The 21,116-nt window shown below is 41.1% G+C and overlaps 1 protein-coding gene across 3 annotated transcripts in view; it reads left to right on the plus strand.

Annotated features, from left to right (window-relative positions):
* Positions 1-21,116, plus strand: part of creb5b (cAMP responsive element binding protein 5b) — a 63,447-nt gene that overhangs the window by 19,121 nt on the left and 23,210 nt on the right. For all 3 annotated transcript variants that reach the window (XR_015087752.1, XR_015087751.1, XM_086037240.1), the window contains 4 exons: positions 234-355; positions 3,392-3,543; positions 17,217-17,343; positions 20,106-20,216. Coding sequence is in view for 1 of the 3 variants with exons in the window: in XM_086037240.1 (XP_085893366.1) it covers positions 234-355; positions 3,392-3,543; positions 17,217-17,343; positions 20,106-20,216 (512 nt within the window). In the remaining 2 variants the exon portion in view is untranslated. The remainder of the gene's footprint in view (positions 1-233; positions 356-3,391; positions 3,544-17,216; positions 17,344-20,105; positions 20,217-21,116) is intronic.

A 21,116-nucleotide genomic window follows, 5' to 3' on the forward strand; every position in this document is an offset into this window, starting at 1 on the left:
ATATTATAGTAATGCACCTTTTGTTTTTCAAGCGGTTACGTGAATGTTGCAAATGTAAATAACATCAGCCTGTAGTAAAGTAAACGGTGGGCCGTTTTATCGAATTAAATGTTGAACAAGGCAAAATGCAAAAAAAAACAAAAAAAATCACAGAGCTAAAATGAAATAATTAATGGAGTCAACAAATTAGAAATAAGTGATAATAATGCTTGTACTTGTTGCTTGATCTGCAGACCAGACGCCAACGCCAACACGCTTCCTGAAGAACTGCGAGGAGGTGGGACTGTTTAGCGAGCTCGACTGCTCCATTGAGCAAGAGTTTTGCAAGGCCCAGGAAGAAGAGGATTCCAAACAGGTACTGCGGGAATCGAAGCCTCAGGTTAAAACAGGTGAACCTGAAGCCACATGCTCAATGACAGGGGTCAGGTCAGGCGCTGATGACTTCCTATCTGGTGCAGTCATCAATCATATCACTTTTCCACCGCAAGCAGTACAATTCAGTTCGCTTCGCAGTAGTAGGTTAGAAAAGAACGGTGCTTCAGTCTTTCCACTTTTTATGTTACAACCTTATTTGGATTCATTTCCTTTTTCTCTCAAAATCGTGCATACAACACCCTACAATAACAGCCGAAGTTTTTTTGTTGTTGTTGCTTTTTTTAAAATATATGTTTGTATGTGTATTTAAACTTAAAGGGGAAATAAACCCAAACATATTTTTTCAAGAATATGTTCTATGCAGGCCCACTAGTTGAAAGAAGGCATTCTGATAAATATTGCGTTTGTGGAATAAGAGTTAATCCACTCGTTTTTAGCCATCTCTGGGGGCGGCCATTTTGTCACTTCTCTCGACTGGAAATGACATCACAGTTGCTCAGGGCTCAGGTAACGACCAATCACGGCTCAGCTTCAGAAAACAAGCGAGCTGTGATTGGTCATTCGCTGAGCCCTGGGTAGTTTTTATGTCATTTTCAGTCGACAGAAATGACAAATTGACCGCCCCCTGAGATGGCTAAAAACGAGTGGATTAACTCTCATTCCACAAACGCAATATTACCGGTAATCAGAATACCGTATTTAACCTGGGGTGCCTGCTGGGAACATATTCTTGAAAAAAAATATGTTTGGGTTGATTTCCACTTTAAGAAATCGCACTAACATAAATATTCCCAGCCCTTGCCATGAATCTCAAAATTGAGCTCAGGTGCTTCCTGTTTCCACTGATCATCATTGAAATGTTTCTACAGCTGAATTGGAGTGCTCGTGTGGAAAATTAATTTGATTAGAGATGATTTGGAAAGGCACACACCTGTCTATATGCGGTCCCACATTCGACAGTGCATGTCAGAACACCAACCAAGCATCAAGTCAAAGGAATTGTATGTAGGCCTCCTAGATGGGATTTCAGATCTTGGGAAGGCGACAAATCTATGTTGTTGTAAAAGTGCCTAATGAGCACAGTGACCTCCAGCATCAAAATGTCTAAACCGAGCCATCGGTGTTGATATTGACAGACCTGGCGAGCAGGTGGTGATTTGTCATCCAGCACAGGTGAGGAGATGAGAGATTGAGTTCTCCACCTGTAACTTCAAATAAAACTGCAGTCTGACAATACCCAAGCAGACATACAGCAATGTTTAGGAGAGTCCTTTGTGCATTTAAAAGAAACACATCATCATCCAGTACGCTTTGTAGATTTGGCAGATGAAGACGATGCATTGCTACTTGTCAAATCATCACCAGACAGACTTCTTATCTAATCTGCCTGTCTGGAAAGATGTGTGGTGCAAGTTGTACCTAAGGATGTTGTCCACGTGTTTTGACTCTGGAGCTTGTCTGTGCCCGGGTCAACCGCGTCCAGCCTCCCCAGTCTGTATGCTTTATGACGGGAGGCTGTGCCAAGTCAGCAAGGGGCGAGTCCCAGCAAGCAACATTCACAGAATAGAACAAATGATAGCAGTGAAAAAATGTGCCATTCAGTAAAAAAAGTACAATGTAAATATCCTGTGAGTCGAATTCAGATTTATGTAACCTGTATCTAACAGACTGTCATATCATAATGCAATACATATGGATGATGCATTATATGAAAATACAATTCAAATATGATTTGATATCATCATCAAAAATGAGCAATCATCAAATGAAATAATGACAAAAGTTTAAAAATGACTCAGGTAGTTGGTTTGAATTTAGGAATTTGCAAATATAGTATTTCAACGTCTGCCTCATTAAGAGCCTTGAAGTTCCCAAATAACAGGCGTTAACAGATTGCGTGTGCTGTTGGCCATATTTAAAAGGGGATTTTGCACTTTAGGGAGCGATGATGTTGTTCACTGTGGAACGTTTATGAGAGCGCTGCAAGTGCAAAATGAAGCTTGAAGCGGTGTCAGTGGAAGGCAAACCAACATATTACTGAGTCACAGAAAATAATTCTATCGCTCCGATCATTTAAGCAAAGCCAGCAGCCTTATAAGAACCATCTTCTGTTTGATTTAACTCATCCCAAGTTTTCGACAGCATGCCTGAAAAACTTCTGTGGGAGAGGTCAGAATCAGACAATTGTCACAGCGCGCTTAAATGACTCAGATGCAAGGTAATGCAGAGTTGAAAGGAGTTTTGTCATCGGTGACTGGTTCCAAACCAGTTCTTAGAATCGTAGATCATTCAGAAGCTCCAAAATTGCATTGCCGACTCAATAATATGTCATGATAATTTTAGTTCTGGCATTTTAAAAATGTTTACACAAGCGGAGAAAGATCCATTTTCCCCCATCGCCTCTCATTTTGCCTGTGCCTCCTCGTCATGGTTACGCACAGCTGTGCCGTCTGCACCAGCATTTCAGACGCGGTATTTAAAGATGCAAAATCAGCCAACTTAATTTGTTTCAAGTTTGATAAATCACACTGGCCGTGCGAAATGAATTGCAAATACACTTTTTGCGTGCATTGTCGGTTTGCGCGCGTTTCGATGCCTAAGTGTTAAAGGCAAGGCAAATTGAGCTAAGTTCTTAGAGCAGGGATGGGCAATTATTGGGAAATAAACAATGGGAAATTATTATTTTTTTGGGTGAAAAATTGCACAGAATTAGTTCTTGCGGTAAATGTTGGCTTGTTTTTCAACAGTTTTCTGCCATCCTTGAATGGATTCTTTTATGCACTGGTGAAAATTTTTTTTTTTTGATTTTTCTACATGCATTCAGCATGAAATATGATACGATATTGAGATGTACATCGGTTGAATAAAAAACAGACATATACCGTACATGCATTTTGTCCATATTTAAAAAGAAATTTTTGTCATACCTCTGCTTAGAAAATGTGGTAGGTTGCCCATCCCTGTCTTAGAGCATTGTGATCTTTTTCACTGAATCGTAAACCTGTTGGCTTTTCAGAACATCTCTCTGCACGGCCAGGGGGGCCAACACCAGCAGGCCCACTCGAGAATGGGCAACCACGACGCCAGCATCGTGATCCAGCAGGCTCTACCCTCCCCTCAGTCCAGCTCCGTCATCACTCAGGCTCCATCCACCAACAGACAGATTGGGTGAGTCGGCCACTGCAAGCCGCAATGTAATCAACCTCACATTTAGTTAGTAAGCATAGAATGAAGTGCGGACCACCAGTTGAAATATATGCACCATACCACAATTGGCATGTATATGTTCACATCACGTGTATTAACAGGCTCGACCTGTTTTCTTTGTGTTGGTGCCGATAGTCATTTTCACTGGTGGCTGAGGTAATGTCAGTCTTTTGTTACTTTTTGAGCAGTGTAGCGTGGGGGTAGCTGTACATGTTTTGCTCTTCATTCAGCATTGTCCCTAAGCAGAACATGCCACAGATGAGGTCACTGTCGAAGCCCTCAGTAGTGTCCGCTTTAACAGTGGTTTAACATTTCATGTTCTAAAATTTGCTCTTTTCACTGCGGGGAATGACAGGTACTGCGGTGTGTTTCTCTGTGAGTTTTGCGCCATCATGCCACAGGTGTGAAACGACACCAGAAATCTGGAGGGTGGAATGAAATATAGTGGAACATCTAAGGCATTCCATTCCTGGATGTTGGTCTACTTCCAATTTGGCGCTTATCTCACTTCGTATTGCCACACGAGTGGAGAACAAATGTAACAGCGATACCTTCAATTTGATAACAAGTGATGCTGGAGTCATCTTACTTCACGGAATTTTGATGGGTATTTTAAATGACTACCGTAGTTTGATTGAATTCAGAATTACATAACCTCACTGACACTCAACCCTTTATTGGCCACTCACGGAAAGAATCCTAGACCACGTGTGGACGAAATATGGCACAGGGGTCACAAACAGCCCATGCCGTTGTTTAACCTGGTCCGCATTTCATTTACCAAGAGTCCTGTAAGATTTGTTGCATTCAGTCAGCTGTTTTCCCACAATTGGCTATTGGATTTTTTTTTTTTTTCACTCATTATTATTTTTTTGTTCATTTATCTCATTCAATAATTTGTCAATTTACTTTTAGTAACTATTAGAAAAATAACACTTACGTGGCTAATAAAGTACAATTAACTTAATTATAAGTAATAGAATTTAAAAATGAGCATGAATTACTTTACAATCAAATTTTACATAGTATCTCGTCTACAAATAGCCAGGCCCGTCTTTACATCGTAAAACTCAATGTGCCCACTCCAGCCTAACTATTTGGGTACCTTTAATATACATGCAGGGGTGCACATAACTTATCCGTGACTCAAAATCCGTGACCGATCCTGGTACTCATGTGAGTACCACATGAAAAAAAGTATGTGCGCCCCTATATATATATATATATATATCTATATATCTATATCTATATATCTATATCTATATATATATATATATATATATATATATATATATATATATATATATATATCTATCTATATATATATATATATATATATATATAGATATATAGATATATATATATATAGATATATAGATATAGATAGATATATATGAAAGAGAATTCAGCCTCATAGTGAAGTGTGCAGGGTTCATCTTAAGCACTCACTTAAGTTACCAAATATGGTCCCTTGCCAGATAAAAGGATAAAGCAACGTATGTGGTGACAGTGACGACTTTCAGCTGCATGGGGTTTGATATGTATGAACGAAAGAGCTCTGTGAAAATCTTTCTCGTGGAGGTTGTGGTACTCTTTATCTTACGATTACACTGACCGACCGCCTTAACCGCCTGTCCCTGTCTCGCCCAAGCACCTTCAGACTGTGTTACTTTAAACCAGGCACCAAGCAGACATTGAGATGTCTCAGCGTTGGGCCCAGGCTGTGTCGAGGTTATCCTGAGTAGATTTACACCTTGAGAAGCTAGTGAATATTGGATGGGAGGCCCATCGCTATAAGCTTGACTGACATCCCGTCAGGCTCTTTGTCAAGGACAAGGATGGAATTTCATCCGCTTTGGAGGTGCAGCGGCAATCACAGCCAGTAACCTAGACTTTGCGGGACCTGCTTCACCTGAGTTTACCTGTCGTTAAAAACTCCTTACCTTACTGAAGAATGTTCACCTCTTCACTGGTTTATGAACACACGTGCTTGTCTTATCTCTGGTGAGATACTTTGTGCTTGTACACATTGGTTTCATCATCACCAATGTATGTATACTCTCTGAACGCATTCTTTTAGTGTATAGTAGAACCTCAGTGGCGCCGGGTGACTTGTAATTTTTTTTGCCGTGGCCTCAATCTGTTGTCATCATCAAACCTTCATAACGGTCGGTAAATATGTAGTATGTAAAATGTGTTCAGATAACTCAACCGATGCAATGTAATCTAATGAAACTTAAATGAAGTCGAGTTACTCACCCTTTGGCGCCACCTGACAGACGTATTATGGCGAGGGAGCAGGAAGGTCTTTGAAGAACAGTACTGTCAACGTGTGGCATTTTCTATGAGCAGTGGGCTAATACTCACTCGCGGATTCATCTATTTGCGTATTATTTCCTCAATATGTTTTTACTACTAATGTATTTATTTGTTGGAGCCAACCCCCGTTTTTCATGGCAACTGCATATTGTTTATCCCTGCTTATTCAACAATAATCGGGGGGGGGGGGTGGATCTATATATTTTTTTCAATGCAATTATAATGGGTGTCAATTATATGCAGGTGTTCGCAATTCACGGGCCGGGCCAGTCCCTACCCCTTGCAAATATTGGCGGCCCACTGTATGGCTTAGTACACAAGTTGTGTATTGTGTAATTTATGTTAGCTTATGGTTAGTAAAATGATCATTTGTTTATCATGGCTCAGTTTGTCTATGTTAGCGCCTAGTGAAAATGAGAGATTGTGATTTCTTTGGAATGGCATAAAAGTGACCATTTGAACTATTTAACTTTAGTGGTATTTTCCAGAATGTTTTGCGTCAAACGCCTATTTTTTTCGCTATTAGGGTAAGAATAGATTCATCCAAGTGAAACAAGATCATCAACTGATGTTGTAAAGATGTTTCAACAAGAAACTATTCACGCTAAACTAAGAGGTTTCTCCTCAGGACACTTTGCAGATGGCCACATGTATTGGTAATTAATGTTGGTGTGTATTGGATTTCCCCCATCTATGATTGATTTTCTATTTCATCCTCCGAGGCTCATTTATTGAAAGAAGTTGCATAACTCTACTTAAAGTACCTTCACATACAAAAGGACTTTTCCCTCATTTCGGATTGATAGGTTTTCAAGCAAACGCTGAAGGCCTATAAACTTTTATTCTTTGTATATGAGCTCAGCAGAGGTTGTACTGCTTAAAGAGAAAAAATATGACCAAACCACATCATTTTGCTTCCTTGAATTGTTCTTCAGCTTTGTTGAACACACAAGCGCGAGCATCCAATGAATTAGGATAACAAGTCATTTTCATTGCTCCACAATGTTTACTAAAGAGCTTTGAGGCTTGGAATCAATTAGGATTGGCTTTCCTCAAGTCCATTTACTTTCGAGTTGAGCTGGGCCCGCAGCTGTGAAACCTGAGGACTTCTCTCGCTCTCCCTCCTTTTCGCTCGCCTTTCTCTTTCCCCGTGTCCCCAAAAATGGTCTTTGGGGAGCGACACTGACACAAACCAGTGTTAAAAACCAAGAATAAGAAACAGCAGCTCTGAAAGCCACGACTATCATTATCATACAAAGGGAAGGGGTCTCTAACTGATTTAAATGCTTTTCAATTGTAAACATCTGGGACTGAGTTATGTCAGAGTTAAATGTGTTGGACGTTACTAGTCAACCATGCGATACAACATTCTGTGCAGACCTCAACTTTTTTTTTTACTCATAACAGGGGATGTGCTCGGAGATGGGTGTGGGCACAAGACATTTAGAATGACATTATTCCGCTTGGGCTCCTGAGAGGGTTTCAGTCCAGTTGTTTCCATTACGTAGCACAATTAGCTTTAATGCAACTGAGTGAATTGAGTGGCTATTTATTTGTTCTATTTGTAAGTAGGTGTCCTTTCCGAATAGTTGATGTCATACGAATGTGTTGTTTTAGTCAGCAGTCAGCAGTTGAATATAGTTTTTGTCGTTCATGTGGTTTTGGACTAGAACCCCTCTCATTATAATCATAAAAGTAATGATAATAATTGAAGTAATTTTATTATTATTATTATAATTTGATGAATTGATCATGCAGAATTTGGTCAATTTTGTGGGATTCATTTTGATTATTCGTGTCTTGAAGCAATTAAAGAGGTCAAATGAAAAAAAATCTTTACAGAACTATGTTCTATAGGCCCCTACTAGTCTAAAAATCTTATTTTGATTAATGTAATATATTAATATAAGTGGAATATGAATTAAGTTTTTATCCACCTCAGGGGGCGGCCATTTTGCCAGAGCTAGGCATTTTACTACAAATTGAGCGTCCGTCATTCGTCATCCGTCTGCAGCGTGGGTACCCTTCCGTCGTCATTCGCCTTTTTTCCGGGAGTAAAAAAATAGTAATAGACAGTATATACACTACAGGCCGATCCCGTCTCTAATTTTAAACGGCCATCCTTCGGCGATTCCGACTAAACTTTCACGAGCACTCCCCCTCCCGCTGGATGAAATATTAAGGAAGAAGAAGAACGAATGTTTATGGATGGCAAGTTTATCTATACAAAGCATAACACCGCTGGCAGCATTATTCTCCTCAGTAGAACACTGCATTGAAAAAGGAGTTCAAAACATTCAGACAGCAATTTTGACATTCCTATCAAAAATATTCCCAAAATAAAAATGGATTAATTGTCCACGTAGTGAATCAAGGGATATGTGTCATGTGTCATCTTCCAAACCGCTTATCCTGTACGTGGTCGCGGGGAGGTGCTGGAGCCTATCCCAGCTGACAACGGGCGAAAGGCAGACTACACCCTGAACTGGTCGCCAGCCAGTCGCAGGGGACACACAGACACCGTCACTGAGCGGGAACCGATCCCACACTGCCCGCACGCAACTCAGGCGTGTGTACCACTACACCATCAGCGACTCACGCGAATCAAGGGTACACTCTAAAAACACTTGGGTCAAAAATAACCCAATGTCAATTTGGTCCACCATCTTGTTTTTTGCACATAACAGAGTGCTTTTTTTGTATTTGTTTCTGCAAAAACAACCCAAAAAGTTGAGCCGAGTAGGGGATCAGTCAGATCATTTTTGTCCAAAATTGGGTTATTTTTAACCCAACTGTTTTTAGAGTGTTTGTAGAGTCTAGTGCCCATTCCTAATTACTTTTGATCTTATGACAAAATATCCTCTTTTTACTACTATTTCACAATGGGCATATTGTGTGCAACCTCAGGTATCACAGAAAGTCATTTGTCTCAATGTTGAATTAACTACACAATGTTTTTAACACCTTAGCGCTACCAGCTATTTGTGCTCCTTATCTTTCCTTTAAAGGAAATTGAAGTCAGTCTTAATTCAAAACATGTGTAAGTCATAACATTTGCGGTGGCTTTGTTGGTTATTAGGTTAAATACCACCGGGTTTGGGATTTAATCTAGGAAAGTGATGATTTTCTTCCTCCAAATGGTCACTTTTACGTTTGCACGTTTCCTTCCATTTTCTAAACAATTGAAGTCAGTGTGTGCGAGTTTACAACAGTACCGTAGTAGAATTGCTTTAATTGTGAGGCCTGAATGCGGCGCACATTAAATATACATTTTCCCATACCTCCAATAAAAGACGCTTGCCCGCAGGAAGGCATCTGGCATTGTTTGAGTTTCTTGAATACAGCTCAACTCCATTTAGCATTTCAATATTTCACTGTGCTTATTTTTTCTGAGCCTGCCACGTTGGGGACAGAGTTAAACTCCTCTGCACCGGACAGCACTTAAGGCTTTTTGTGTTCCGTAGATAAACTTTAACCTCATGGAGTTGACAATTTAAACAAAACATATTTTATGAGTGTTTATGATTTGCTTAGGGAGATAAGAGGAGAGGTCTTTTCCTGAGTGCAGGAGAGCAAGACCTCTACAAAATGCCTGAGGTGCCCTCAAGTCCCGACTTGACGAGCACACTTCTCCACATGAGCAAATGTCAACCATGCACTGCATTTAAATACTGTTGATGCATGGCAAGCATACATTAAACGGTCCGACAAAGCAATGGTGTGCAGTTGATTAGAAATTCGAAAAGAGAGGAAAAGAAAGCGGGAGAACATCCGATGTACATCTGACCTGAATTAAGATGAGCTCATTGTGTACTGCAGTGCGTTTAATAGTGCGTTTGTAGAGGAACGCCTAGTCTCTGTTCCCTCTCATTCCAGCGGGGCTGTGTCATCCCTGCCCCGGGGCCACCACACATGCAGCCTCCTGCACAAGCAGCTCGCACTCAGGGACGTGCCTCACAGGGATCACTGCACGGGGAAGTGTGGAAAAGGGGGATCAGAGGTAGACGGAGAGGAGGAAGAAAGGGATCAGAGGTGGATGGAGGAGAGGAAGAGGGGGCAGGAGGTAGATGGAGGGGAGGAAATGAAGGATTCAGACAGGAGAGGCATCAGATGGCTTTAGCAGGACCGCGGGAGAGGATCAGAGATTTGTTTGCACAAGGAAAGGAAAAGGCAGATCATGTTTAAGTTGTACAGAGGACAAATGTGATTAGAGGAATTCAAGATTGAGGACAATGTACTTTGTAGTCAGATGATCAAAAAAAAAAAAAAAAGGGATGATTTAAAACTCAGACAATCAGATTCGGGAGTAAAAGGTGGGAGTGTAAATTACTTGAAGGGAGATAAGAGACATCAAGAGGTACAGTTATGTTTAGTTGTCCGTGAGATGTTTTGGATCAGTAAGCCTTCATCAGCCTTACATTTAGACTCTAAAGCAGGGGTGCCAAACTCAGTTTTGTGGTGGGCCGCTTTGTAGTTACACCTTCCCTCAGAGGGCCGTTATGACAGTCAAACCAAATACATGTTTAATTGTCTCTTTGTATTAAACATACACAACAAATTGATGGATTACTAGTTTTGAAATCAGAAATCAAGGATGATAGCTTGTTCAGTTATTGTTCAAATTAGTGTACAAAGGGAAACAAAATAAAAAACATTGCAAATGATTGTTATTTACTACACATGACAAGATGACATTTTTGTACAGATTTTAGCAAGGGTCATGGAAGTTGACACATGATTTGCTTTTACGGGCCACATATAATGATGTGGCGGGCCGGATCTGGACCCCGGGCCTTGAGTTTAACACCTGTGCTCTAACGCAACTATTGATAACTGTGTCAGCTCAGTAAATACGTCTTCCCATACCAGTGACCAAATGTGTAGTTTGCCAATTAAAAACAAGAAACAATCATTGATAATCAACCAGTCCTCCCTTAAAAGCCTCCACGCTCGCTCAAAAATGCTGCTGCTCCCCTCTTAACTCAGGGAGCATGTCACGCCGATTGTAGCCTCCCAACACTGGTAGCCGTTGCATTTTAGGATTCATTTTAAGATTCTTTCATTTGTTTTTAAAGCCCTAAATGGTCTCGCCCCCTCCCTTCCTCTCCAAGCTATTCCATCCCTTGCCTACGCTCCTGCCTGGTTGTCAGGTTAGCGAAACAGCTGCTTCTGCAGGTACTGAGATCTAGACCGAAGCTCCTTCTGCTGTAGGTCCAACAGTGAAACAAAAGGCTTTTGTAAAACTCATCTTAAAACTCATCTTTATTCCTTGGCCTTCAACTGAGCATGAGACTCTGCACCTGATTTATTGTTTTACTGCTTTAATTATTTTATGTTGAAATTGTTTTATAGCTTGCTTGATTTTTATCTGTGGACTGCGCTTTGTTTTTGCTGTGATTGTTTTTAAAGTACTTTATAAATAAAGTTGAGTTGAGGTGATCTTCCTTATTTGTATGAAACTAAGCTTTTGGGTTTTGTCCCTTTCTGTGGACTACTTGCACAAGGCCCGTGACGTACATACGATCTCGCCAGTGATCGCCAAATTATTTTATGGTTAACTTTTGGCTCCATTCACGACAGAAGGAAAATGAGCGGACATAAAAACTCAGAGTACTTTAACTGTCAGTAAAATGAGTAAACATAATGTCAGGGATTCTCTTAAGTTCTATTAAACTAATGGAAAATGACTGGAACAACTACTGCAGCAGCAATGCCGCCATGGCGAACGTTTGCGAGTGCGACTGTACACTGAATAAGAATATACTTACATTAACGGCATAAATGAGGCTTCATATCATTCATATCTGCATTCCGAGCAGCGGGGTCACTGGCGGAGCTAGGATTTTTTTCCTTGGGGGGACCATGGAGGGGGCCAAGGATATTTCAGGGGCTCTGGACAACATAAAATGTTTTTTTTTTTTTACAAACCCTGAAAATTCTTCAGAAAACGCTGACAAAAAAATCATTATATGTTCCCTATGGGAATGTGGAAAAAAATTCCCAGCAAAAATCAGAAAAGACCCAAAAGTCAATTATCTGGTATGGCATCTGGGGGGTCCATTTCGCTGCCCACTGCCCCTGCGACCCCCCTCCATCCCCGCCAGTGACTGGGGTATCCCTTTTGAGTATATTTGCGTTCAGATGAATGTGAAGGGGTTCCATGTTCCATTCACTCACTGGTGTTATGGCGCTTGTGACTCAAACCCGTCTACCCTTAGCAGTACAATGAATTTGATCCTTGCCAAAATGTCTGCAATGTACCTTTTTATGCTGAGGAATAACAAACCCCTTCCTTTGTATTCTGTGTGTCCACTGCACTCAAAGAACGGGGTCTTTAGGAAAACAGTGGGAGCTCATTTCGCTCAATTTTGTGCTAAAAGACACACAGCAATGCTCAACGAATGAAACAAATGTATCATACTGTACCGAACCCAATTGAACCCTACCGCACGGTGGAAATAATTGTCATCAGCTTCATTTTTCACAGATCGATGCTGCAAAATTAGTAACAGAGGGTCTGTGATTTATCAGCCTTTTTCAACAGAACCCAGCAAAGCGGGATATTGACATAACCGTGTGCACTTTCACTCACTCTCGGATAAGCATTTGGACAGTGACAATTGCTTTCGACACACAATTAGACCCTTCAGTCTTGCTTTTCTGGCGTTTTCTCACACACAGGCCCCTTCCCATCTCTACGTTACAGCTTTTAGAACGCTTCCCAAGACCAGGTTGACTCTGTCACCCAGTTCGATGTTGGTACAGTTTTATACAGAGCAGCATCAAGGAGAAAAGGCAGATTAATCCGGACTTGAACATCCAGTGTAAAAGAGGCTATTGAAACAACGCCAGCAGCAGTCGGGTTCCCTTGACGGGTTAAGTCGTGAAAAAATAAAAGATATTTAATTGTTGCCAATAGGTTTATCTCATTCAGTGGTGAGATGAATTTATAGACACGCTTTCATAATATTTCATTTAGAATGAGCGACAAATCCTTGGTGTCCTCATGGTGCCACATCACATCTAGTAAAATGATTGAGCAACTGTCTGCTAATTCATAACAGACTATCATTCACTAGCTCTCCTCACTTTGTCTTTGCCTCATCTTGAGTCTTCCTGAAATGTGGACACCCCCATCCCAGATCCATCCCATTTTTTTTTTTTTTTTTTTGCAGCGCAGCGCCATCCCAGCATCCATCCCTGCACTAGCCAGCTAATAAAAGTCAGCCTGTGTCTTAACCCATTAGCGCTGATTTATTTGATCAGATTCGTTTTATTTCCTCAGCCCAAACCCCATGGCACTCTCCTCCCACCAGTGATTAAAGGCAGTAAATCAGGGGCAGGTCCTGTGTAGTGTTTACTCGGAGAGCCAGGCAGCTGCAAGCTGTTTGAGGCCCTTGTTTCTCCCTCTGTTTACTTCGGTTCCCATGGCAACTGCACCACCGTCTCCCGAGCGTCTGGAACTTGGCCCTGGGATGTTTTGGTTACGTTCGAAACTTTTTAGCTGCTGTGTCTACCCAGAGCTCAGTGACTTCACCCCGGCACGGGGCGAAGTGCATCAACGCTGGATGTTGGAGGGAAAGAGCGATGGGGGGAAAAAAAAAAAAAAAGGCGAGAGGACTCGAGGAGGGAGGGACCAAATCTCGGGGTAGGCCGGCACAGGGTGGGGGGAGGGCGAAAGGCCAAACGCATTACATCATTGCTGGAGTAGACTCAGAGAGGGAAGGATATGAGTCAGTGGACCTGTGCCTCGCTCTGTCTCCCCCCACCCCCCTTTCTCTCCTTTTGGAGTGCATCCAAGGCCCTTGTGTTGAAGTCTATAGTACTCCAGTTGGAGCTGGGATTGCGCGCACACATTCTGTATGGATCAGTGTCCACTTAACAGGCTAATCTGGATGTTCTTGAGCTGAGATGGACAGTAAGAAACCAGCGACAATGTGGCTCTAAAGACGGATATTCGACGGTATATTAATAACGACAACGGGATTAAGATGGGATACATGCAAGAAGGTCTAGTAGTGATGTAATGGTGGACTAAAGGTGGATGGTGGGTGGAGGCTTTGTGGTTCTGGGGTGTGGATTGGGATGGAAAAGAGTCGTCGTGAGAGCCCGGCACTCAGTAATGTGAGAGTGCGGGGTCAGGACTGTGGAGCGTCTACCTGCTCTCCCCAGGGGCCCACGGCCCAGGCTATTATCAATCCCCTCAGAGGAGCCGCAGCCTCTCATTATTCACTCACCTACACACACAAACACACATGTAAAGGAGCAGAAAGCACCACAGAGCCACTTAGAGCACCGCTGTCTTATATACGAAATACAAACCATGTTCAAACCAACGCTGAAATAACGCAGAACAATGTTTGAGATGTTCTTGAAAACAATATTCAAAATACTATCGGACTGGCGACTCATCATCTTGAGGATAAACTTAAGCAAGAACGCTGACATTTTTCGTGACTGGAAACGTAGAATACGGTGGAAATGAAAATGCTACACGCCCCTGTTCAAATGGTAGAAAACAAACCAATTTAAATCATTTCTTCTTTTTTTAACCAAGGTTGACAGTTTGCAGGAGTTTACAGTTTTCAAACTGCTAGCAAGGTTTGAAAGTAGCCTCATTCAACAACTCAATTACATTTAAAAAAAAAAAATGTTTTTGAGGGGGGAGGTAAACATAGACTACTGGAACAATGGTGGTTGCCCATCTGCAAAAAAAAAAAAAAACACGCATTTGACCAGGGGTGTGTAGACTTTTTATATCCACCGTATATTCACATTTAATCATTGAAATTTAACTTTCATTCTCACTTAAAGCGGAAGCTCGAAAAATGAATTGATATGACCCCAAAACATAAAATATATATATATATATATATAAAAAAAAAAAGAGTTTAACTTCCTTAAATGTTTACTTTACTTTACTTTACACTCAATATGACCGTAAAGTACGTAAATACCTTGTACAAAGCCTTTACCATAAAACCTTTAGTGGCGGTTTTATGAAGGAGACAGTTAGAGCCAGGAATTTAATCATGTATATGGATTAAAAATGTTCATAAAGGAAACAGATTTTAAAGCAAGCAGTGTCCAGGATTGGATTGTGTTTCATTTTTACAGGGCCATTGTATTGTCATTTAGTTTGCCAGTTAGCGACGACCTCTACTTCTTGTTTCATTCAATTTTATTATATACAGCACCAAATCAAACACCAATTTTAATGGAAAACACCCAAACTGATTGATTCTAGTGCAATTGCAGTCTTTTCATTGAAGTTCATATCTGAATTGAATGAAGTTTTACTCAGTGAAAACAAGACTTTCATTGTACATTGCCCTTTAATACTTAACCATATTTTATTTGAGATGTTTTTGTTGTTTTAACGGCATACGTGACAAGAAACGGTTTGAAATGCTTGAAAGTCCAACAAACCAATTACAAAATCAACAGTTTATTTCTGCCAGGGCCTTGTTTTTCCATGCTCTTGACAGCTGGCGGAGGGAAACTGTGTTCAAGCAGTGCACAGCCGCGCTGCGTACCTCATTTTCATGACTTTTCCCATGTGGAAATGTTTGGCTACGCAGCGCTGCGCAGGTGTCATATGTGCTGTTAAACGAGTGCGATTGTGATAAATTGTTATGTTAGACTGAAATGACACACAGTCGGGGATGGTAATAGTGCTGTGTGTACGGAGCAATCCAAAATGTCTGGAGGGTAAATGCACATATTTAGGTTTGGAAAAATACAGGTATTTATTCAGGTGTGGGGGCCATGTGCTCTGCTCCTGCACCCCCATACGTGACCATCACTCCTGCACACGACCTTACCAATATAATTCAATTGATTATATTAACCTGCTCAACACAGTTAACCCAAATGCTCCTTGTTTGCACTCATTCTTAAATGCTTCTGGATATTGAGTTGAGCTTTATTGATGAGTGAGAGGTATAATTCATCCTGATGACACTGATGACTAGAGTTATTGATTGCTTATATATAGCTCGTATTCAAGAATTAGGAAGTGAAAGCTGGTGCTTTTTAGGCTACTCTCACAAGCAATGCATTGCGGCTGTATAAAGGATGTCGCTGCGTTTCGATTTCTGGTGTGAATGTTACTTTGCATGACTGGGAAACTGAGCCAGTTACCGTGATAAGAACCATGTCCGTTGTTGAAGCATTGCCAGAGAGCTCTTCTATTCACGAGATCCACTGTGTTGCCGGTGAGAATTTTCCCGCAAGCCTTCCTGTTTGTGAATGGGAATCGCATGAGCGCAATCTCTGGTGTTCGCTATGATGCTTTAAATGCTTTGACTTTATCATCCGTCATTGGACATGAAGTGTGGATGTTTTAAGCACACTCATAATCCATCCCCTGATACCTCAACTTTTGCAACCTTACTTTCCTATCCTGACATATCAACATCTAAAACAGAGACTCACTGGAGAAAAGCTTGCTTTGAAAATGATTAATATAAGAGCAATTACTCATCGAGGGAAGTATGAGACTCTGTGGCTTATAACCGCACTTTTTAACAGCTTTATGCAGAGGTTTCAGAAGCGTTCCATAATAATGTGACAAATGTTTTGGATTATTCCTTTGCTCTCGGTTATAAATAATTTCTTCTTTCGGGGGGTTTGAATTGTGTCTTATGAAGTGTGCTTGCGTGCTGTCTTTAAGTTTTGAAAAAGCCATTTGTCCAGAGTGCGATCGTCACCACTTTTGAAAACTAGCAGCCTGCATCGACCCTTATTCTTGAGGAATGTGACAATCAATAGCTCTTTGGCAGCCTCACTTTGAAGCAGGCAGTAGTTAAAAAGGTCACAACGCTACCAAGCACTTTGACTAAAATGATTACCCCACATCCCAGGCATTTAATCATAGTCGGGGTCTTTGAAACTACTCTTCAGCATGTTTATTGTCGTTTTCTATACAGTATGCTTTAAGCGTGACATTTTTTCCATTAACGTGAGTATCACTGTGTTCTGTAAACTTCCTGCACATGCCCAAACCCTCTCAGCACTCTACAAAAAAAAAAAAAAAAAAAAAAAATGTCCAGCCCTGCTGCAACTCACTCTGTGGAAAACGAAACAGATTGCCATGAAATCATAAAAATGTGGTTAGCGGGTAAGGGCATATTATTTTCATAACATTCATTAACAAAAAAAGAAGCCCTTTTCAAGTAAGTTTCCCAATAATAATTACAGTTCTTAGGCAATCGTATATTACATTTTCGCTTTGAATGTTTGATTTATTGATCTGACCTGGTAGGTTTTCATTTACTAGCCTGGCAATTACAGCACTTTGTGTGTCCTCTCAGGCCTGTCCCTGGCTCTCTGTCCTCGCTGTTGCACCTACGAAACAGACAGAGACAGCCTCTGCCAGCCTCCATGCCTGGAACACTGCCAGACCCCACCATGCCTGGCTCCTCTGCTGTATTGATGCCCGTGAGTACACAATGGAGCACAGAGCACACACACTCAGTCAATCATAGACACACCACAATGTTTCACTCACATGTGGTAGGTTTACACTGTGCAGAGTCATTGCTATGTATGCGCGCTGTCACCATTAAATTGACTAAGCACAGGTTATCGAGAAAGTCAGTTCCTGTAGAATAGAGGAAATCGATATCTGAGTGGAGCGTATAGATTGTATTGAAATGATGCCAAAGAGAGGGTACATTCAGAGGGAGGGAATGATAAAAACAAGAGGAGGCTCCTCTCGAGAATTCTAATAAAGTGGAAACTCCAAGGTTGATCACAGTACATGGCTCGAGCTGTCATTCGTTTGTGAAGGTTTTATTTTATAAGTAATGGAAATATCATTAATATATCCCGATGTCAAATTTTCGCCACTATAAACCATTTTGACATTTTAAACTGTCATATACGAGAAGTGTAAAATGTAATTCAAGTCATTTTTCATGTCAATTTAAAACAGAAGTTATCTCATCTATCTATCGCGATAGAAAATGGACATCGGTTAAATGGAGAGAAAAAAAACGATGGTTGAACAGCCGGAGGAGGGAAAAGAGAACAATTGGCACAACAACAGCTGTATTAAGAGCAATAATAGTCCCATGATGACAGCAACAATGTTAGCGATACGGCTAGACAAATTGAAACTTAACTAAAATAAAGTTACACGTTACATTCTTAACTGCATAGAAGTGTAAAGAAAAACGTTAAATGGTGATCATGTAAACCTAAAAACAGAAAAATTGTTTTAAAAAGTGCACTGACCCTAAAGTGTGGTTACACGTTGGCCACATACAGAGAAAGGATTCACAAATGTGACTACCCACATTAGCAAGAAATCACTTTTCTGTGTACACTCACTTCTTCTTCTTCAGTTTGAACTATTGTACTCCAGCCATATTTTGCACTCAGCAGCCGGAGCAGAGACCTGTGTTCCATAAGTACCATTTACGCTTCTATGGTCATAATCATATATTTCCTCTTTGCCGACACTGATACGCTTCTGTAGTGGCATTACAAAAAGACACGCACACACAAAGCAATGTAAATTATGGTACATCGTGCTGATTTACTGCATCGTGGTAACAGAATTTGGAAAGCTCCATGGTTGGATCTACATGGTGGCTAGTGGTTCCATAACCATGACTATTAATTTCACAATTTAGCTCAGATCGAACTTGAGTGAGTACTCATAGCTTAGCACACCATCTACAGTCAGGGTTTCATGAAAATAAATGCAGACATATACCAAGGTTGCCCAACACACTCATAATCCAACCAGGAACAAATTTTGTAAAAAATGTTTACAAATGTGAAGTATTAAGAGATTGTCGTGTCCCAGTCATTGTGCATCTTAGAAATGATTTGAATGAATGAGCAGTCGATCCGCAGTATTGATCACGCTGATTGGCTGTTAGCTAGCGAATCACTGCATGAGATGGAAGTGGCAAAAGCGAAGAAATAACAAAGGAAAAGGGTTAGGTTAGCTAAAGGTTGCTTTTTACTTAGGTTTGTTCCTGCTTGTAGTATGAGTGTGTTGGGGAAGGTTGGTATATGTGTTATATTTCATGAAATCGTGGCTGTGGGTGGTATGATAAACAATGACCACTAGACTACTACTTTACTACGACTTTAGATAGTTACAGTATATGGGTTTGATGTGAAAGAACCCCCTCTAAATATTTGGGAGAGACAAGGACTGAGGTTGAGAGTTTGAGTTCAGAGTCAGTCCCACTGGACAAGAACCCCCCCCCCCATCTCCAACTACTTGTTGAAAGAGTGGAAGTTGTTATAGCTGTAAAGGGGAGACCAACTCCATATTTTCTTTCGTTGTCACTTCCTGTATGGCCAGGTGTCCCAATACTTTTATCCATTTATTGCTTGTTCACATTGTAACACAAGACACCTCATGTTTATGGTTAGAGAAAAAAAAAAAAAAACGCCATGTTTAATTAAATTAAGAGTTAAGCCATTTTGGGGAAGATTGACGGTTCAGGAAAGGGGTGCAGGTTAGGGTGATATTTTTACACAAAACACACTTAGTGCAATTAAGGCTGTGTGTCAGGTTCGAGTTCACCATTCTCTGTAGCTGAAGGGGGGGATGGGAATCCTGTATGGTGGTGGTAGTGGGGGGTGCTTTTCCCCTCGGAGGCCGCCGCACCACTAACACCACCACCCAGAGTTAGCAGTTGTGAAGTTGCAGCAGCTCGCGTATGCACGTTTATGCATGCACGCACTCACACAATGGCGCCTTCTTTTCCTGTATGTACACTCGCTTGGTCTCACCCCTGTTAGGCGCTCAGCTGATTAACACACGACCGGGCTGACCGGCACCGCTCATTGTCAGGTGGATACCACAAGTGACCGATTGATTCTAATGTATGCGTATGGCTAACTCACGTCAATGCAATTTCTCACCGCATCCTGCGACAAGAGGAGCCCGAGTTTTGGCGAGTGAGTGCTACAGACACTCGCCACACAACAATCAGTAGGCACACCCCTGTTTTACCAGCTTCCTGTGTTAAGTCTCTCCATATTGGCTTCCTGTTTTGGGTCGGCTCCTGTTATCATCACACAAAGCTGTGCGGCGGGCAGCCTGTCATGTGAAATCCCTCTCGCGTTGTCTCTCATCTCACCCTTATGCCTCACGCTTTGTGTTTCTTTTTTTGGGTCTCATTTTGGCGAAATATTCTGGATTTATTGACTCATTCTTGCCGTTGTGTTGTCAGATGGAGAGACAAATGTCTATGGGTGCCAACATGATGGCTATGCAAGGTCCCGCCCACAGCGGCCCCTGTTCCTCCGCGCACATTCCCTCCATGCACTCAGAGGCCAAACTGGTGAGTACTGTATATGCATGCCATACACATTTATGAGCGCATACTCTTAAACGTGTGGCAGCTTTCTTTTCCACTGGGGTCTGCCAAGCACGGCCCCGCTGTCTTAAGCCTGTGTGGATTTCATCATTTGGTGTGTAATCAAAGCTGCGTCTCAACCTGCCAGCGCAGCAGCGCTCGGGACTGGAATAAAAGGCTCTTTATGCAGTTGTGGCACAGCTGCCCGTTCGCTGCTTGATGTATATCTTAATGTACAGAACATGTTCTGTAGCTCCTGCAACTTGTTAGCACTACTTTCACACAGGCAGGAAAGCTCACATGATGTCATACTCATTCTCGAAGGGAGCAGCTAGGAATGGGATGGAGGCAAGAGTTGCAAAATTACAAATACTGTCATTCATTTGCATACAGTCTATAAACTTTATTTCCTGGAATTGTGGCTGCCATGCCCTAATTATTCCAAACAGATATCATCTACTTTTGGAATGAATGCCTGTAATTTTTCTGAAAAAAAAAAAAAAAAAAAGAAAAAAAAAAGGGTTGTAACTCTAACTGTTAATCTCAGTTCATACAAGATATCACGTTCCTAAAATAATGGCTCGAGTAATTTTTTTTCCAGAAAACCCTAAAAACTGAAACGATTACTGAGAATATTATATTCATTAATAACACTGGTCAACGCTTTTTACTACATTCATTAATCAGAGATGCAAGAAAAATGTGCTATGATTTTTTGTTTTTTTTGCATTGATTCTGAATCTGCCCTTGTTTTTTCTCAAGCACATCAGGTTTTCATCATCATCTTCGTAATAATAATAATAATAATAATAATAATAATAATAATAATAATAGCGATATATGTAACATAGTAATATATTTAGTCATTTCTATGATTTAATGTTC

Source organism: Filicampus tigris, chromosome 8 (assembly GCF_054856515.1).
Source record: "Filicampus tigris isolate MCC_2025a chromosome 8, RoL_Ftig_1.0, whole genome shotgun sequence".
Taxonomy (NCBI): domain Eukaryota; kingdom Metazoa; phylum Chordata; class Actinopteri; order Syngnathiformes; family Syngnathidae; genus Filicampus; species Filicampus tigris.